Source organism: Malus sylvestris, chromosome 10 (genome assembly GCF_916048215.2).
Source record: "Malus sylvestris chromosome 10, drMalSylv7.2, whole genome shotgun sequence".
In the NCBI taxonomy this organism is placed as follows: domain Eukaryota; kingdom Viridiplantae; phylum Streptophyta; class Magnoliopsida; order Rosales; family Rosaceae; genus Malus; species Malus sylvestris.
In genome coordinates, this window is record NC_062269.1 from 32,905,600 (window position 1) to 32,923,535 (window position 17,936).

General features: G+C 39.8%; 3 protein-coding genes and 1 pseudogene across 3 annotated transcripts; 1 reads left to right on the plus strand and 3 right to left on the minus strand.

Annotated features, from left to right (window-relative positions):
* Nucleotides 1-137: 137 nt before the first annotated feature.
* On the minus strand, nt 138-3,129 carry LOC126584477 (DELLA protein DWARF8-like; annotated as a pseudogene).
* Nucleotides 3,130-3,231: 102 nt separating this feature from the next.
* On the plus strand, nt 3,232-5,770 carry LOC126586375 (nuclear transcription factor Y subunit C-2-like). The gene is made up of 2 exons (XM_050251214.1): nt 3,232-3,397; nt 4,628-5,770. The coding sequence occupies exon 2, from the start codon at nt 4,681-4,683 to the stop codon at nt 5,512-5,514; it is 834 nt and encodes a 277-aa protein (XP_050107171.1). The 5' UTR covers nt 3,232-3,397; nt 4,628-4,680; the 3' UTR covers nt 5,515-5,770.
* A 3,413-nt stretch (nt 5,771-9,183) lies between these two features.
* LOC126586378 (SKP1-like protein 11) lies at nt 9,184-10,308 on the minus strand. Its single transcript, XM_050251218.1, has one exon. It carries the CDS (start codon nt 10,014-10,016, stop codon nt 9,399-9,401), a length of 618 nt encoding a protein of 205 aa, XP_050107175.1. The 5' UTR covers nt 10,017-10,308; the 3' UTR covers nt 9,184-9,398.
* Nucleotides 10,309-11,123: 815 nt separating this feature from the next.
* LOC126586370 (DEAD-box ATP-dependent RNA helicase 36) lies at nt 11,124-13,776 on the minus strand. The gene is made up of 6 exons (XM_050251206.1): nt 13,087-13,776; nt 12,435-12,757; nt 12,105-12,308; nt 11,943-12,024; nt 11,585-11,683; nt 11,124-11,441 (listed from the first exon to the last, which is right to left on the minus strand). The coding sequence occupies exons 1-6, from the start codon at nt 13,690-13,692 to the stop codon at nt 11,283-11,285; spliced, it is 1,473 nt and encodes a 490-aa protein (XP_050107163.1). The 5' UTR covers nt 13,693-13,776; the 3' UTR covers nt 11,124-11,282.
* Nucleotides 13,777-17,936: the final 4,160 nt, after the last annotated feature.

Here is a 17,936-nt window from a genome sequence, read left to right on the forward strand (position 1 = left end):
GGGCTTGAAAACTTTGAGTTTTAATGATAAGGACAAAATAAAGGGTAAAGTGAATAGTACCAGGATTGACTTTTTAGTGTAAAAATGTGGTTTTTCGTTAAAATGAACACTACCGGGTGCTTTTCGTTAAAGTTCCCTTTATTTTATGCCAGTTTGCCAACATTTCAGATTTACTGTGACTTGTGGTTGGTAGGCCAACATCAGTAAGAATATGTTTAGGAATCAAATTTTAGCATCATTGTGTTCCTTGATCACTAGTTATTACTTCCCAACAGACTATATGCCAATGGCTTAACCGAATCGACGAGCTGCGAGCCTGCGACGACAGATTATATGACGGGGCGGGTTACTAGGAGTCTAGGAGGAAGAAAGGCTGCGCGCTTGCCATGCTGATGCAAGTATTATCGGCCTGCCTTTCCACCTTAGGAAACAACCCTTCTCGCTAGCCAAAGTGTAGCCATCACAGCCATAAACAGATAGCATCATCCTTGCTCGACTTGTACACTTCAACCCCGTCTCTTGAAACCCGGCTCGCCCTAACTGCCTTCTCCACTGGTCTGCCCTCTCATGCCTCTCAATCCTGTTTGAGCCCTCGAAAGTGACAATGTTTCTGATTTTGTCCGCGAAAATGCTGCCTCTTGATCTTCATCCTCTGAGGGCTGTTTCGCGCGAGGCTAGCGTCGGGTTAGTCGAAAATTGCTGAGTAAAAGTGAAGAGACTCGAGGAATCTCTCTTTGACCTACTTACGCAAGTGCATGATGCTATTGATAAATAATGCTTCCCCTTCTCTCAAGTCCAGGTTCTCTCTAGTTAGAAGTGATGGTGTCACCAGCTCCGATATCAAATTGAATTCCGTTAGCATCCCTAGTGAGGTAGCCTCCTCCATCAAGGCTCTCATGCCATCTTCAAGCTCAAACGGATTGTGATCTTCAACGAGTCCCTTGGTCCACACCATGACTCACCTCCTCAACCCTGGGCAGCATCTTGGTTTTTGAAACCGGAAGATCATCCACTGGGCCACTTATATCCACATGATCATCTTCTTCTTCCATCATAATCAAAACATCTCCATACAGATCATCCACCATTGAAAATGTCTCAATCCCATCTTGATCAAAGTACTCAATACTCAATGCTGCTACTACTACTACCACTACTTTGTTGTTTCTCCATGGATTGAATGTCATTATCACCAATGCAAATGCAATGATCCATGTTGATGAAGCTGTCGACAAATTCGTCGACCTCGGAAGGAGGCAAGCATGGAGTGCTAGTGATGTGAGAGGGTGATGAAAAATTCAATCTCATTTAGTATTTCCTCCCACTCCGCACCTCCACCTCCACCTCCTCCTTGTTCTTGCTCAAGTCGCGCCGGACAAACCCTCCGAATGGCGAGATCATGGTTAGGCTCTCATGCAAGGGGGGGAAGGAGAGCCAAGCATTGAAGCCTTCCAGTGCTAGGTTTTGGAGGAGTTTCTAGGGAGAGAACATCAAGAGGAGAATACACGCCTAGAGGTTAAAAAACTTAGTGGTTCCCCTACTCACATACTGTAAAATGTTTAGAATATTCCCTACTCACATGTTGTTACAACTAATTCTTGAAGGTAGGATAAGCTTTGGACATTTAGAAACTGATAAAAATCAAGCACCAATCATGCGCGTAAATGTTTTCTGATGGTAAATTACTATAAAATTCGTATTTAATCAGTGATCCAAAATTGTCACGCACGCCTGGACGACTGACCGTAGCATAACTCTAATAAGTTTCACATCTCACATGAAACAAATAGGCATTATACTTAATGGTTATGCATCATATTGGGATACCCCACCCTCCCTGAAAGGGAACATGATAAGGGGGGGAACAGCAAGTTTTATTGTTATTAGATGTAGAAGGGTTTATTATGAGCAGCCAAACAGCCTTAAAAACAAACAGTTTGGGAGTTTTGATTTTTGAGTCGGTAACCACAACAATTAGTGTGGGGCCCGCAGCTTTAATTGGGTGTCATTTGTTGTCTGCCACAAGTCCTCCTCGCCTTGGTCGGCCGACAAGCAATGAGACGGAGGATGCGGCCTCGGCTCCTCTGTTGCTTTGCTTGCAACCGGTTTGATTTTAGAGCAAGAATGATGTTATCCGTACATTCTTTTTTATCTTTTATACTTTCTCAACTTACGGTCGAGCTACCTTTCACACCCATCCCAACGAACCTAGGTTTGAGAGGTTTTGTATAGTTGACCTAAAATTCAAATATAAGCGCAAAATAACACCACTTGAGCACAAATAAGAGTTTGAATGCCACCTGGTAGTGCACAAGTCTAACATATGAACAAGGTTTTGTGTGGGAGGATGCCTTGGTCCCTAGGGCAAAATCCTATGATTTTACTTTGTGGCTCCTCATGATATAAAACTTAGCTTTGTCAGAATAAATTGTACGACACAAGCGACAACAATAACACAAAACATTTTTAAAAAAAACCAATACATGTCCTTTTTCTTCTCCACTGCGAAAGCATCCAACCTTATAAGATGGGACCACACAAGTGTGACCACACATGCAGACACGTGATCCGACACCTGTGCATCAAAGTTTTGTCAATCGAGATCTTTTCTGGATCCTTATGTTCGTACACCAAGGAATAGAAGTTCCAAATTACTCATTTTAAATTCAGCAACTTCCTTTTAGTCCATTCTATTGATTCACTTCACACAAATTAAGGATTTTGAACTCTCTCTTCAACGGCTCGAATCTCCTAATCATTAGGTTATAGGCATAGAAATCTGAAGAGAATCTCAATCCTTAATGCTTAGTACTAAGGTTTGGTGATATTCCTCTTCACTTGGAAGTGAGAAGTCTTAGGTTTGAATCTCGTGAATGGCGAATTAGATATCAAATTAGGCTGCTCATTGTATGGTTTTACCAAACTCTCCCTTCTCTTCGTGTAAGAATATCGATGTATTAAAAAAATAAAAAATAAATAAAGTCATGGGACCCCTTGTGTCACGTGACCTCTTGAAATTGCTCCACGATCCATCGACTCCAAACCGCATGCTTACCTGGACCAAATTATATTTCCGAAAATACCCTTTACCAACTTTTTCTCATACGTCACAATCGTATAAGCGGGCATCCCTGTCCACTGTAGCCCCAGTGAGGTATCGCCGCGTGGCAACTCTGAACATAACTCCTCGAATAGTCAGAACTCTCAGTGTTCGAAACGTGTCAACCTAGCGATGCTCCCGAACTCTCTCCTTTTCTCTCTCTGAAAAGCCCAAACATTTCAAACTTTCTCTGTCCCTCCCTTTTGACCCTCTCACTCTCTCTCTCTCTCTAAATTCCTCTCTCTTTCTCTCTCTTAGGGTTTCTGCCAAGGAAAAGATTCAGCTAAGCTCTAATGGGTAATTCTTAATTTTACTTTTTTCTTTGGGTTTTCTGAGGAAATTTTGTTGTTAGATGGTTTGTTGGCTTGTTATTTTGTTTGTATCCTCTGTTTGGTTGCTGGGAAAGTTTGGGCAAGAAAAAATGGAAAATTTTCCATCTTTATCTGTAAGTGTTGTTCTGGACTGTGTTGTAATTAGTGGGTTCGCTTAAGTTAAGCACTCAATGGGAAAAAAGACTAGAATTTTGGTTTTTCAGCAACCAAACAATGCATTAGTAGCTTGAGTGTGATTAAAATGAAATTAAAACTCACCTAATCCTCTGTTAACTGGTTGTAGTTAATTATCATGTATTATTCAAGCTTTACTTGTTAGAAACTTGAAGGCATGCAGTTGGCAAGTGTGATTATTTTGCATCTTGATCCATGAAAGCTGATTTTTTAGATTTTTATGCGGTTGATTTTCTTTTGTTCTTATTGTTTTAATGGTTTTGTGTTCATTTGTGGTTACAAAGAATGCATGATGTGCCATAAAATTTCGTAAAACAATTTTGGCATGACGTTCTTCAGAAGCGGGACGCGTTGTTTAGTGAAGGAACAGTGGGGGTCATTTTTCCTCAATCAACGGAGCAGATTGGTTAAGAAGTGAGAAATTAGAAAAATTTAGACTCTCAAATTAGCTATATTTCGCCGGGGCATGGTACTAAGCATGCATATAGTGGATAGATGCATCGAAACAGAACTTGTGGTTGGTTATTGGGGAGGCGTAAACCTGTTGCTGAATTAAACAAAGCTTATTGAATATCCGAGTGTTCCTTCATCAAATCCAAAGTCCCCCCAGATTTTTGGTATAGGTCCTCCATATCAGTTTTTCAAAATATGCAACACCGACTATCCCTTAGAAACGGGAGTTGGAGGTGGTTGAAACAATTCGGTTTTGGTGTAAAGGCGATGCTTGAGCTTTAAGGTTTATATGTGTCATTGAGTCATTGAGTCAAATTTTGTTTTATGCTCTATGAAAGCTGTATATCCTCCATCAAAGAGAGGAAACATGTGTATTGTTAGGACAGTAGAATGGATGCTAAAGCTCACGAGATGCCAATGTAGAATGAGGTTTTCGGTTCTTCAAAGGAGGCTGAAAGAAGAGTTCTTTTGAGATTTTCTTTTTTCTGTCACGTTTTTTGTTCTTGTCTCATATAAAGGACCGCTATATTTTTAAGTTCTTTTATTCATTTTGTTATTCTTTATCCAGCATTGTGATTAGGGAGAAGCAAGGACAAGAAAGATACTTCCCCGTAATTAATCATGGATCACTCAGAACAAACACTACAACAACAGCAACAGCACCATCAACAGCAGCCTGCAGTTGGTGTCGTAGCAGGTTCTGGTCAAATGACATCATATCCTCCTCCTTCCTATCAAACTGCTCCCATGGTGGCTTCTGGAACTCCTGCCGTGTCTGTCCCTTCCCCAACGCACCCTCCCACCACTTTCCCTGATCCGTCACATCAGCTTGCCTACCAGAAAATACAGCACTTTCACCACCAACAACAGGTGCAACAACAGATGCAGCTTCAAGAGTTCTGGTCGGACCAAATGCAAGACATTGAGAAGGCATCCGACTTCAAGAATCACAGCCTTCCACTTGCTAGAATTAAGAAAATAATGAAAGCTGATGAGGATGTTCGAATGATATCTGCTGAGGCTCCAGTTATATTTGCGAAGGCATGCGAAATATTCATATTGGAGCTGACTTTGCGCTCGTGGATTCACACAGAGGAGAACAAAAGGAGGACATTACAAAAGAATGATATCGCAGCAGCTATTTCAAGGACTGACGTCTTTGATTTTTTGGTTGATATTATCCCAAGAGATGAGTTGAAAGAAGAGGCACTTGGCGTGACCAAGGCTACCCTCCCAGTGGTGGGTTCCCCGGCAGATGTTCCATACTATTATGTTCCACAGCAGCATCCTGTGGGAGCTCCTGGGATGATCATGGGGAAGCCAGTTGATCAAGCAGCAATGTATGCTTCTCAACAGCCTCGACCACCTGTTTCTTTCATGCCGTGGGCTCAGTCTCAACCTCAACAGCCGCAGCAACAGCAACAACAGGCCCAACAGCAGCAGACGGACACTTAATGATTCTGGCCAAAGCTGTTGTCAAAGCTGTTCCTGCGCATAGCGTCTTATCGTTAGAGATGAGTTTTAGTACCGTCGGATGAGTTGGCGAGTGTGACACTACACCCTAGTGGATTGTGCAGTGCAGCTAAAGTTAGGTTTATTGTGTATGTGCTCTGTATCGCTACTGATTTGAAGTTTTAGCTTTTCGCGTGTTATTTTCTCGGATTTAGAAGTTTGAAAATTGACTTAATTTTTTAAGTGCTTTTGATTGTTACCTGCTTTGGCTGCTGTAAGTTTCCTGTCCATTATTTGCCTACGTATGTGAATTGACCAGAAACCAAATATGCCTGGATTCCACTTCTTGTCCTGGTGTAGTCCTTTGTCATGATTTTCCTTGGGAAGGCCAACTCTCTCCTCTTCCTTCTACTCGTTAAAGCTTCCCCTTTGATTGGAGAGATTCTTGCATAGAATTAGGATATTCTCATATTTTTAGAGCACTTATCACGCACTTATCACATGATGAGTGCCGTTAAAATACGAGAGTATTTCTATGATGACACAAGTATGTCTTCTTTGACCACGTACTTATCAAGCATGCATGATGACTACCTAAATCCATATTTTCACTGGTTTACTTTTTCAAAGGGGTTTTTTTTATTCACACCCCATAATTTGTTGAAAACACCTCATAATTAAATTTTCTCTCTACAATTCCAACTTTACCCTTCATTTTGTTGAATCCACCCCACCTCCCAAATACAAAAAATCTATCACAGCCACCCACCCACCCACCACCACCACCCTTCTCCCGTGATTCCATTCAACCTAGCCAAAACACAAAATTGAAATTTCATGCAGTTAGCTATACACTTTATAAATCTAAACTAGCTTATCAGGGAAAGATAAAAAATTTATCGCAACATCCAAACAGTCTATCATGGAAATGATGGAAAGGGGTTTTTAACAATTTTATAGGTTGTATTTTCATCCATAATCGCAGTAGCCCAATGCATATGTGATCATTCCCCTCAATCCTATGTCAAATGCCAAATAAAAGCATAACTATGAAAGAAAGAAAATTAAGATCGAATGGGGTCATTGGCGAAGTTGTGGTTGTGGGGTGGGTAGCTGTAGGATTTTATTGTTTGTGGGTGGGAGGTGAGGTGGATTCAACAAAACGAAGGGTAAAGCTGGAATTGTAAGAAGAAATTTTGAATGTGGGGTGTTTTCAACAAATTGTGGGGTTTAAATAAAAACAACCTTTCAAAATTATGGGAAGAAAAAAAAAGAGGCAAAATACATGAACTAACATGATAATGTATATTTGACGTAAAAATTTTACAATTTTGAAATTTCAACCGTTAAATCATAATCATTTTATCTTTGAAAATTTAGGGTTTAATTCACTAAACTTCATTGCACAAACATCAAAATGACCTTTTCCTCTGTGTTTCAGCTTTCAACAACCACCGTCTCCTCTGCGGTAATTTTCCCATTTCTACTATGTTTTGCAATTTATTTCATCAAGGTTTTGTACTTGGTATTTTTGTATGCATTTTTCTCAATGACTAGTAATTGTGGTATTTTCATTTTTGATATTCTCAAGGGCTTTGTTTATGTCCACGGGTAGTTCATGGTTTTCTTGACAATTTTTTCAGCCCCGCCATCTGTGTACAAATTCACTTTTATTTTACCACGCGTATGGACTAGTTACACAGCACATGATAATTTTTTTCTGTAATTATTTATCGGGAAAATAATAAATTCAGGCTTCATTGAGACACTTAATCCTGCAAGTGTTCAAGAAGTGTTCAAAAAGACCAATGATGCTCTCAGTGGTGTAGCTAGGATTTTCAAAAAATGCGTCATAATATCAACCAAAAAAATCTCATTGGGTCATTTCGTCGAACACCTAATAGGCACCTGTCAATTCCTGTCAACATATCTCAAAAGTTTATGCCAACATATGTCGACAACTGCTATAATTTGTAGAGACTTGTTGAGAGTGGATGCAAGATACTTTGGGTAATGTTGAATTCTGTCAAGGCTATGATAGAACAAAATTAAAAAAGGAGGAGGACGAGGTTGTAATTTAGTTTGCTTATACGGGTCTAAACAATATACAAGCAAATATACATAAGATTTTTGAAGTTGTTAGAGGTCAAGAACAACTAATGACCCATGCTAGCTCCGTCACTGGATGCTCAGAAACAAAGATATGATCGCCTTCGAGGCATTGCAGGGAGGATTCAGGCAGTGTTGGGGGACATAGCGACGCAAGGCGTGCGGGTGCAGTCAGCTGAGCTGGAGGGATCCAAGAGCTACAGCTCTATTTATGATCTTCTTGTGCCTAGTTTACAAGAGGCTAATAAAGGAAATTAAGGCATGATTACAGGAAATCGAGTTTGATTGAGATAAATCGAGGTACAATGGCAAGTAACAATAGAATGCGGTTAATTGTAAACGAGGTAAATGAATTAATTAGACTTGAAATAGCTCTCCCACATATGGATAAAAACCAAAATTTGATGGAGATAAATCGAGGTTTCACCCAATGGCAGCGTCAGAATTTCAGCTTAGAAGAGGTCTAAATTTTTTATCTTAAAGTGCTCTTACGATATAAGAAGAATAAAGATCTGTCATGCCCTAAGTATCGACAACCATTATTTGAATTTGGTGTCACGTTGTTCTTGTCATCCTTTTCCTCAACTCTAACCCATGTCAAGTATCATGACTTAGATACAAAATAAAAGTCATTGTAAGTGGTGAGGGGAAGAAGGAAGGAGGATGTGAATAAAGCAAAAATAAAAATAAAAACCAAACTCCCGCCTACTTTCTGTCTCTCCCTCTTTTGATCAACTAAGTTCCTGTAAACTCACAATGACGCCAGTTAATTGCATATGAGCCACCAGCCTCAAATCGAACCTAGTGAAAGAAATAAGGAAAAGATTCTGATTTAGGTCATAATCCCCTGAAATGTCTTTGGACCTCACAAGAATAACTCCAGTTTTTTGTGTGAAAAAAATATGTTAAGGTAGGCCCGGGACCATTCTGGTCTCTTCATGGCTCGCCCATGGTATCACCTAGTGATCTCCTGCACACAAAAATTGGAGGTCCTCAGTCGACCTGGGTTTACTTATGAGAAAAAATGACTATGATTTCAAATCATGCGTTTACTAGCACTTTAGGGAATGCATAAGTTATGTATTTCCATCAATTTCAAGTATGGGATACCTGAAAAAAGAAGATATCCCATTAACATATGGAGGGTTGTCTAATGCTACATACCTAATCCTTCACGTCCTCATCTTTCTAGTCCTTCATTTGTTCATATCACCATACTATATAAGGAAACATGCCTAAGAACAATAGAAAATTCAGTACAGAAAAAATTGTTACTTGTAGAGCAAAATTTACATTTCGACATGTACTTGAAATGTGACTCTAACGCTACAATTCATTAAAATCAAAATTTGTTTGATTCAGGAATAACTAATCAACATCCTCGATATCGCTTCTCAGAAAAGGAAAATCATTATCTGGAGAGCAAGATTTGCACTTTCTGACATGGTATGTACTTAGGATGTAACTCCGACTCTACAATTCGAAAAAATACATTGAAAACCCGAAAAATAGATTGATGAGGAGGAGGAAATTGCAATTGCCCTGGTAGATTTCCAAAACCAATTAGCCAATCAACAAGATCTCAATTAATAATTAGCACTAATCCACACCATCATCAATAATAAAATTAAAACTCTTCTATTCATCCACTGCTAGTCTTCTCGTCTTTATTCTGGACGGTGATATTCAGACACCTCTTTTTATTTTCACGAAATTAACCCTAACCCGAAATTCAAGAACCAAAATTAAAAACGGTAACTTTCCTTCAAATTATATATTCAGTCTTCATCGACTCCTTCAAAAGCCCAAGCATACTCCTCGCGAAGCTTCTGTTCTTCCTCGGGCGTGTAATCGCTCTCGACGCCGAACAACTTCCTCACGTGCTCGACGCTCTTGTTCTTGATCCGATCCGCCACGGTCTGGTTCAGCACTTCCAGCAGTAGATCGACGTGCAAGAAGTCGGCGGCCAGGATCAGCTCCATCACGCGGTCGGTTGTTAACTCCCTGACGAAATCGGTGCTGATTTTCCTCAGCTCCTTCCTCCACGCCTCATCGTGCTCCACTTTCCGATGCAGATGTTGGGTTTTGGTGCAGAAATCGATGATGTTCACGAGCTCCGCGCTGTGCACGTTCGGCAACGGCATCACCATGTCGCCGACGCCCTCGTCCTGGAAGAACGACTTGACGGTCTGGAACTGCATCGCGATATCCCCGTCGATCTCGAAGACCTCGCCGTCGGAGGTCTTGAGGGAGATCTTCTTCTTTTCCGCGCCGTCGTTTTCCGTCGTAGACGGCGCCTCGGAGGCGGAGGCGGAGGCGGAGGCTTCACTCTTGTTTTCCTCGGTGGCAGAGGCGGAGGAGGCGGGGTCTTCAATCTTCTTCTCCTCGGTCGACATGTCGTTTTCGGATGGATTCACGAAGGTGGGGTTGGAAAATGATTAGTGGTGAAATTGGGAAGACAAAGAAGGGGATTATATAGGGGCGCATTAATGATTTTCGAAAGGAATTTGGGAGTGGGATTAGTGAATGAACCCTAAAAACATGACATTTGTTGAAAATTCGGCGAAAAATTAGGGAGTTGTTTGACATTGGTTTTTAATCGTTAATCGTAATTATTATTTGCTAATCACACATTGGGACGGGAAAGCATGAAATATGGGCAAGGAAATAGAGAAGACTTGGAGTGCCCGCGTGAGGAGGAAGACCGGGTAAGTGTAGGAGGAAGGCCGGGCAGTGGCTAAAATATCCTATTAAGTCCTTCAAAAAGAATAAACCACAAAATTTACTTCCATCTTTTGCTGCCACCTCAACCAAATTATACTTTATGTGAAATGAGAGTAAAAGGTTAATATTTTTTTTTTTTTTTTGACAAACGATAATACGGTGGGGAGCGTGGTAAGCAAGATAATATAGAGTGTACGGGTAAATTGAAATTTGATGTAGGGTGTAGGGCTCATAGCTAAAAATAAACCAAGGTAAATAAGAGGTGTAACTTTTTTGTGAACTTACCTTTACTAAAAGAGTGAACATTTTCAATAATATATGAAAAAGTATGTGTGTCAAATAGATGGACAAATCTTCACGGGGATGTTATATATTACCAAATCATCTATTTGTTCGATACAATCTGAATGATAAACAGAATGAGCGATTCTAATTACGATGTTTGCACAAATACATTCGTCGCGGTTGGGCGGATGAATGTGTTATCCTAAATATATGTTACATATATCAAACTTCTAATGTAATCATATATTGTATCTTGTATAAGAGTGATATGATAATTAATTCAATGAACAAGGTTTACAAACCTCTCAAGTTGAGTAATTCTTACCCCAATCAAGAAACCAAAACCAAAACCCTAACATCCAAACTTTCACCTCGGATCTCCTTCTCAACACTTCCCATCGTAGGGTCGTACGAAACCAAAACAAAGCCGAAAAGGAATGAATTGAATCTGTATGCGAATATATATTGAAAGACCAACATAACGAAAGAAGAGATGAGCGAATTAGTAGTTACTTTTCACAACATACAAAGTTTGAAATTTAATTAACAAAGAAACAAAGCAAGCTTAAAAATGGACATTGTATCCTTTGTATTAAAGGCCTACTCTACAAAAATGATACGATTGAAGTTTTTCGGTTCGAGATAGGCGCCAATTACTTGTCAGATTTTTCCCTTTTCCTCTTCTTGCTCCTTTTCTTCAGTAAACCTTTCTCTTCTAGCATCTTTAGCTTTTGTTTCTTCCGTTCTTGTTCTTTCTCTTCAAACCCATCATCCAGCATCTTCATCTTTGCAACACGCCTGGCCTTGAAAACCTGCGCGTTCAAGTTATAATACATAAGCAAATATTTCCGAAACTAAAAGTGGGTGTTGATGACTAGCTTTTCAACAAGCTTTACTTAACCAATAGGTCGTCCATGTATTTCAATCATTTCTTTCAAATGAAAAAATGCAATACCTTGGTAATATCAGCAAGAGCGTCGTTTTCCTTGCATTCAAATTCCTCCATTTGTTTCCCTACAACTTCTTCTATTTTCTTAACAAGGTTTACCTCTTTCTGCAAAAAAGCAATCTCCCTTGTTAACAAAACACATAATCACTTTTTTTCAAACAAATAATATTTTTCTTCTTCAAACAAAAGTAGAAAGAAAAACATCATCCCCCCAATTCTCAATTGTTGGAATTATGAACTACAAGTGAACGACCACCTCAAGATTTCTTTAATTGGAGGGAGGAAACTAGGAGAGAGATTACTGAGCTACAAGTTGCTAACAATAACCCATTTCGCTATGACCAATTCTGCTACTGCTACTTACTTGGGTAATGAAGCTGATGGCTAAACCTCCTCTGCCTGCTCTTGCAGTACGCCCCACGCGGTGAACATAATCCGTTGGATCCCTTTAAGTACATGGCAATTAGATTCTACTTGAACTACATTTTCTCAGAAGGTAGCAATAATAGGTCAACTGGAATAAAACCTTGGAATGTCGTAATTGATTACTAGGTCGACTGTCGGAATGTCCAAACCACGATTGGCAACATCAGTTGCAAGCAACACAGGAACCTGTCCAGATTTGAATCGATGTAATGCAGCAAGTCTTAGAGACTGGGACTTGAATGAATACAACGCTGAAAATCTTTGATCAAGCTCCTCTAGTAACAAACTCAAAAGGTGACAAGTCCTGCTCACACATCATAAAATCATAATTTGATAATTATTTAATAGTGTATGTCAATTGGTTAGCCGTTCAACAAACGAGCCAATCATGGCACTATAACATATGACAAATATCGGAAAAGAGAGATACCTGCATTTTGCAACAAATATGATGGCCGAGCGAACACCCATATCTTCAAGTTTAGACAAAATGTGTACCAGATAAACATCCTTCACACTTTTTGGTTTGTAAACATATTGCTGCTTTAGAGTGTCAACTGTTCTGAAACCTTCATATGCCTCGTACTTGTATGCCTTATTTGCAGAAGGTCTATTCAGTGCTCGGAGTTCACTTGTCATAGTTGCAGAAAATAACAGAGTTTGCCGACTATTTGGCAAGCACGCAAACACAGCTCTCAGCTCCTCTTCAAAGCCAACATCCAATAATCTATCTGCTTCATCCAGAACTAGAAACTGAAACGAAATTATATATTCTATAAGTACAGAATTCATAGTGAAGATGACATGCTGAATCTGTCGTTGTTATCTTCGTCAAATCACCAATTAATTAAAGATCCTAATGTTGCCATAGATAAACAAATTTTCGAATTTGTTACAATTGTCCTATTCAGATCATCATTACTTTAAAAAAATTCTTAGCTTCCCATCCATATCCGTTTTCAAAAAGAAGCCGAAAACTCAGTTAAATCGCGCATTACACCATGTAACCACATTGCAATCTCAAACAATACAAAATAATTGACCAAATTACTGACGAAAACAAAATGGCAGATACCAGTTACCTTGGTGTTAGAGAACACAGGACGAATATCCTTCTGGCCAAGCATAACCTTAATCCTCCCCGGCGTGGCGATCACCACATGCGGTCTAGCCGTCAAGCTCTGAGTTTGAGTCAAGCTATCCATGCCTCCGACAACCACAGAGCACCGCAAGTGTAAAGACGCCCCCAGAGCCCTAAACTGCTCGGCCAACTGATACGCCAGCTCCCTCGTCGGCGTGACCACCAGTGCGAAAACCCCGAAAGGGTTCTCGGAGAGCCGCTGCAGAATCGGCAGAGCGAACGCCGCCGTCTTGCCGCTACCGGTCTGGGCGATGCCCAGCACGTCCCGGCCCGCTAAGATTTCGGGGATGCAGTGGGATTGGACCGCCGTGGGCTTTTTCATACCGAGCTCGTCGCATGTTCGGAGGACCCAGTCGGCGAGGCCGAGGTCGGCGAATGTGGCGGCGGAGTCGGGGTTAGGGTTTGTGGATTTTTCTATTTGGAGGTCAGGGGCGGAGGGGGCAGCGGTTGCGGCGGGGTTAGGGTTTTTGGAGAGTTTTGGGGATTTGGTTGCTGAGGGTTTGAAGAGAGGGAAGCCGACGGAGACTGTGTTTTCTTCTTCGGCCATCGTGTTTTGGTTTCGCGGAAGGTGGCGGCTGAAAGTTTTAACCTTTGAGTAGGGTGTGACAGAAACGACACCGCTTGGCTGCTAATTATTAGCGCCAAAATTAAAATAAGGGCTAACTGCATTTTACACTATAAGATATAAGAGCAACTCCAGTGTAGGAGCCCTCTCCCCACGCTATTCACTATTTAATCCACCTAGTGAACAGTACATGCCCTTAATGAATATTGCATTCCCCTCGCAATTGCCTTTTGCATCTCCACCCCTGCACTGAATAGCCCTGGCAATTGGCAATAAAATATTAGTATTTTTTTTATTTATAAAATAATACATAATAATTTTATTTGTAATTTCGGATAAGATTTTTAATCGTTCTCATTGCACCACGTGTCATTATTCGAAAAGCCAATAGCAATAAATTTTTTGTATTTTTGTATTTATAAAATAATTCAAAAGAATTTTATTTGTTATTTCAGATAAGATTTTTAATTGTTCTAGTTGCGTCACGTGCCATCATCCGCACAGACAATTATTGGTGATGGATTTCCGATAAGATTTTTAATCGTTGTGTCAAGGCACATGTCATTATCTGAAAAGACAATTATTGGTAATGAATTTCTGATAAGATTTTTAACCAATCACATCGTGTCACGTGTCACAATCCGATTACAATCTTTGAGGATGGATTTCCACCAGATTTTTAACGAATGACGGCATACCACGTGGCATTATCTACAACCTAATCCTTTCTGAATCCTCCATATAATCCACCATCCATTCTCATAAATCTCATACCAATTTTCTCAAGATCTCTATCATTATTCATAGTTTCTGCTTCCTTCTTCGCCAAAATCCCTATCATTCATTATTCATAGTTTTTGTTTCCTTCTTCACCAAAATCCCTATCATTATTCATAGTTTCTGCTTCCTTCTTACAATGTCTTCTTCTTCTTCTTCAAAGATGATATGGGAAATCAATCAAGAAGAGGAATAATTGTTTAACCAATTAGAATGAATGTTCAATGTTGGGGATTGGGCCCAAAATGAGATGGAAGAGGATGATGAACGTAGACGGAGAAATGATGAATCAAGAATTGTAGGAGCCTCACAATCCTGCCGAGTCGTCCAAGCTGTGGCTCATATCTGTAGGCCCAACCGTGCTGTAAACATTGATAGAAATAGGCAACGACGAGGTCAGAAGCTCTTGGACGATTATTTTGTCCGTAACAATGCATTCCATGATACATACTTCCGACGTCGTTTTAGAATGGAATGACATTTGTTCAACAAAATCATGGGCGCTGTTTGCAACCATGATTCTTACTTTGTGCAAAAGTCGGATACTTTTGGTGCTATGGGTCTCCTGCCTGAGCAAAAAATTACTGCTGCCTTGCGGATACTTGCATATAGAGTAGCTGCAGACTAAGTGGGCGAGATAACGAGGATGGGAAAATCAACCATTCTCGAGTCCCTGATGAGGTTTTGTTCGGCAATCGAATCTATCTACACCGCAGAGTACCTCCGGAGACCTACTCATATGGACTTGCAAAGGCTTCTGAAGAAAGGCAAGATGCGAGGTTTTCCAGGGATGATTGGAAGCATTGATTGTATGCACTGGACTTGGAAAAATTGTCCAAGTGCATGTCAAGGCGCTTATAGGGACAGAAAAGGATAAAAAAAAATCATTTTAGAGGCGATGACATCTTTTGATACATGGATTTGACACGCTTTTTTCGGAGTTCCGGGAGCTCAAAATGACCTCAACGTCCTTACCCAATCCCCAGTGTTCAACGATGTCCTGCAAGGAAAGGCACCAAAAGTCACGTATGAGGTCAACGAACGTATGTACGACGGGCCATACTACCTAGCTAATGGCATTACCCAAGGTGGTCAACATTTGTCAAAACAGTGCCACGTCCGCGAAGTGCAAAGGAAAAACACTTTGCAAGATGTCAAGAGGGGTGCATGAAGGATGTGGAGCATTGTTTCGGTATCCTCCAAGCTCGCTTGGCAATCATTAGGGGTGCTGCCAGATTGTTTGATGTAGAGTCACTTCGATCCATCATGATGACGTGCATCATTCTTCACAACATGATTATGGAAGATGAGTACGATTATGAAGCCGTTGATGAATATGAGCTAGACACGATGAACACTGGGGATTGAGCAAGGACATTGAGGTCATAATCATCTTCATCATGATCATGCGAGGCATGCTCGGGTGTAAAGTGTAGAGGGATGCTGTTCATGAAAACTTTTGGACCGACATGCACAACTCTAAATTTAGGACAATCTTTGACAATATTCCAACATTCAAACGAGGTGAATGTTTTGTTTTTTGCTTTTGGTTTTGGCACCATACCAAGCTTGTGCTTGAAGTTCCTGCACAATGCAGGAGAATAAATAATTATAATGAAAGTAGGTAACAAATAAATAATACAAACAAATAATTATAATGAAAGTAGGTAACAAATAATACAAACAAATAAATATAATGAAAGTAGCTAACAAATAATTATAATGAAAGTAGGTAACAAATAAATAATACAAACAAATAAATATAATGAAAGTAGCTAACAAATAATACAAACAAATAAATAATATATTGTTACCTGATCTGCTAAATTTTTCCCACTTCGAAGATTACCACTAGCTTGTGCCAAGGCGTCACTCCACGTACTAAACGATTGACTAAGTAATTTACAACGACTGGACATCGATTCTTTAGTTCTTTGCCCACCCATTTTCTCAAGATAATTGGTATGAATAAAACTCCACATTTCTCGCAACTGCATCTCATTACCCGTAATCGAATCATGAGTAACTTGAACCCAACTAGTACACAACGCAACATCTTCAAGAAGCGTCCAATTCGTACCTGCTTGAGTAGTCATTTTGTTGGAAAAAAAAATTGGATTGAAACTTTGAGAGAAAGATAGGAATGTGGTTAAAAATAGTTGAGAAAATATGAAATTGTGGTGTAGGGTAGAAGATAATGAGAAAGTATTTATAGAAAAGTAAAATCAATTTTTTTTTATAATTTTTCATAATTTTTTTTCGGATTTTTAAGAATTTTTTACATTTTTTTTAATTTTTATTCACCTAATTAATCTCTACCTTTGGATTTAAAAAATTTAAATTCCAACACTCCAGATTGTGCCACGTGTCACAACAGTAACATTTTAGATTTTTAAACTGTTTTTTTTAATTTACAAAGCCTAATAACGTGGACCGTTGATCTTAGATCAAATGGATGAAATTAAATGAGACTTTTAAATGTTTTTTACCGTTGGAAATCCAACGGTCCATAAAATAGGACTGTTTCAATCGAACGGACATGGGGAAGCCATGTGGCTTCCCCAACGGTAATAATTAAACTGAGCGCTGTGGGCCCCAGGCCTGTTTTTTTGTTTGAAGACATGCGCCCACGCGCGCGTGACACGTACGCGCCTGACGCCCTCGAGCTCTCGGGCTGGCAATCCTTGACGGGCCTACTCCTCGGGCCTCGCCTGTCGCTTGGGCTTCCCAACGCTGGAGGTCATCCCCCCAACAATTTGTTACTGTTTGGAGGCTTGGCCCCCGAGCAACCTCCCTCGCTGGAGGTGCTCTAAGATTAGGTGTTCATTTGCAGTCATGAGTTTTCATTTTTGAATATTACACCACGTAATTTTGAATTGTATAAATTTTACCCCTACGTTGATTTTACCGTTTAATTAAACGTTGAGTAGTGAGTCTAGTGATGTGGCATAGTCTAGGTCCATATTTGAACCGTCAAATCAGCATTTAATATCTAATTAGACGATAAAATCAATGAGAGGGTAAAATTAGTGAAATTCAAAAATTACATGGTGAAATATGAAAATTGAAACCTCACGGCATATATTGCAAAAGACTCCAAATCTTGTGATGCAAATGCAATTAGCCCTTAAAATAAGTTTAAAAAATAAAAAATTAATAAGTTGGAAGGAAAAAAAAGGTGCAAATTATCCATTACTCAACAAAGTATTAAATTTTAACCAATTTAAACCACTTTTGCATTAGAGCATACGAATCTTCATTAACAACTTATGTGATTTGAGCGACAACCACTTCTATGAGGCTATCAAACTAATCATTCAGCTTATTTTTTCTTTCCTCCCTAACATTTTGTCTAGCACAAACTTTGCAATCCAAAGTAACGTTACGCTAAAGATTTAGAATGGATAAGTCTCATGTTAGACCAAAATTAGGCTACCTTATGGTCTAAC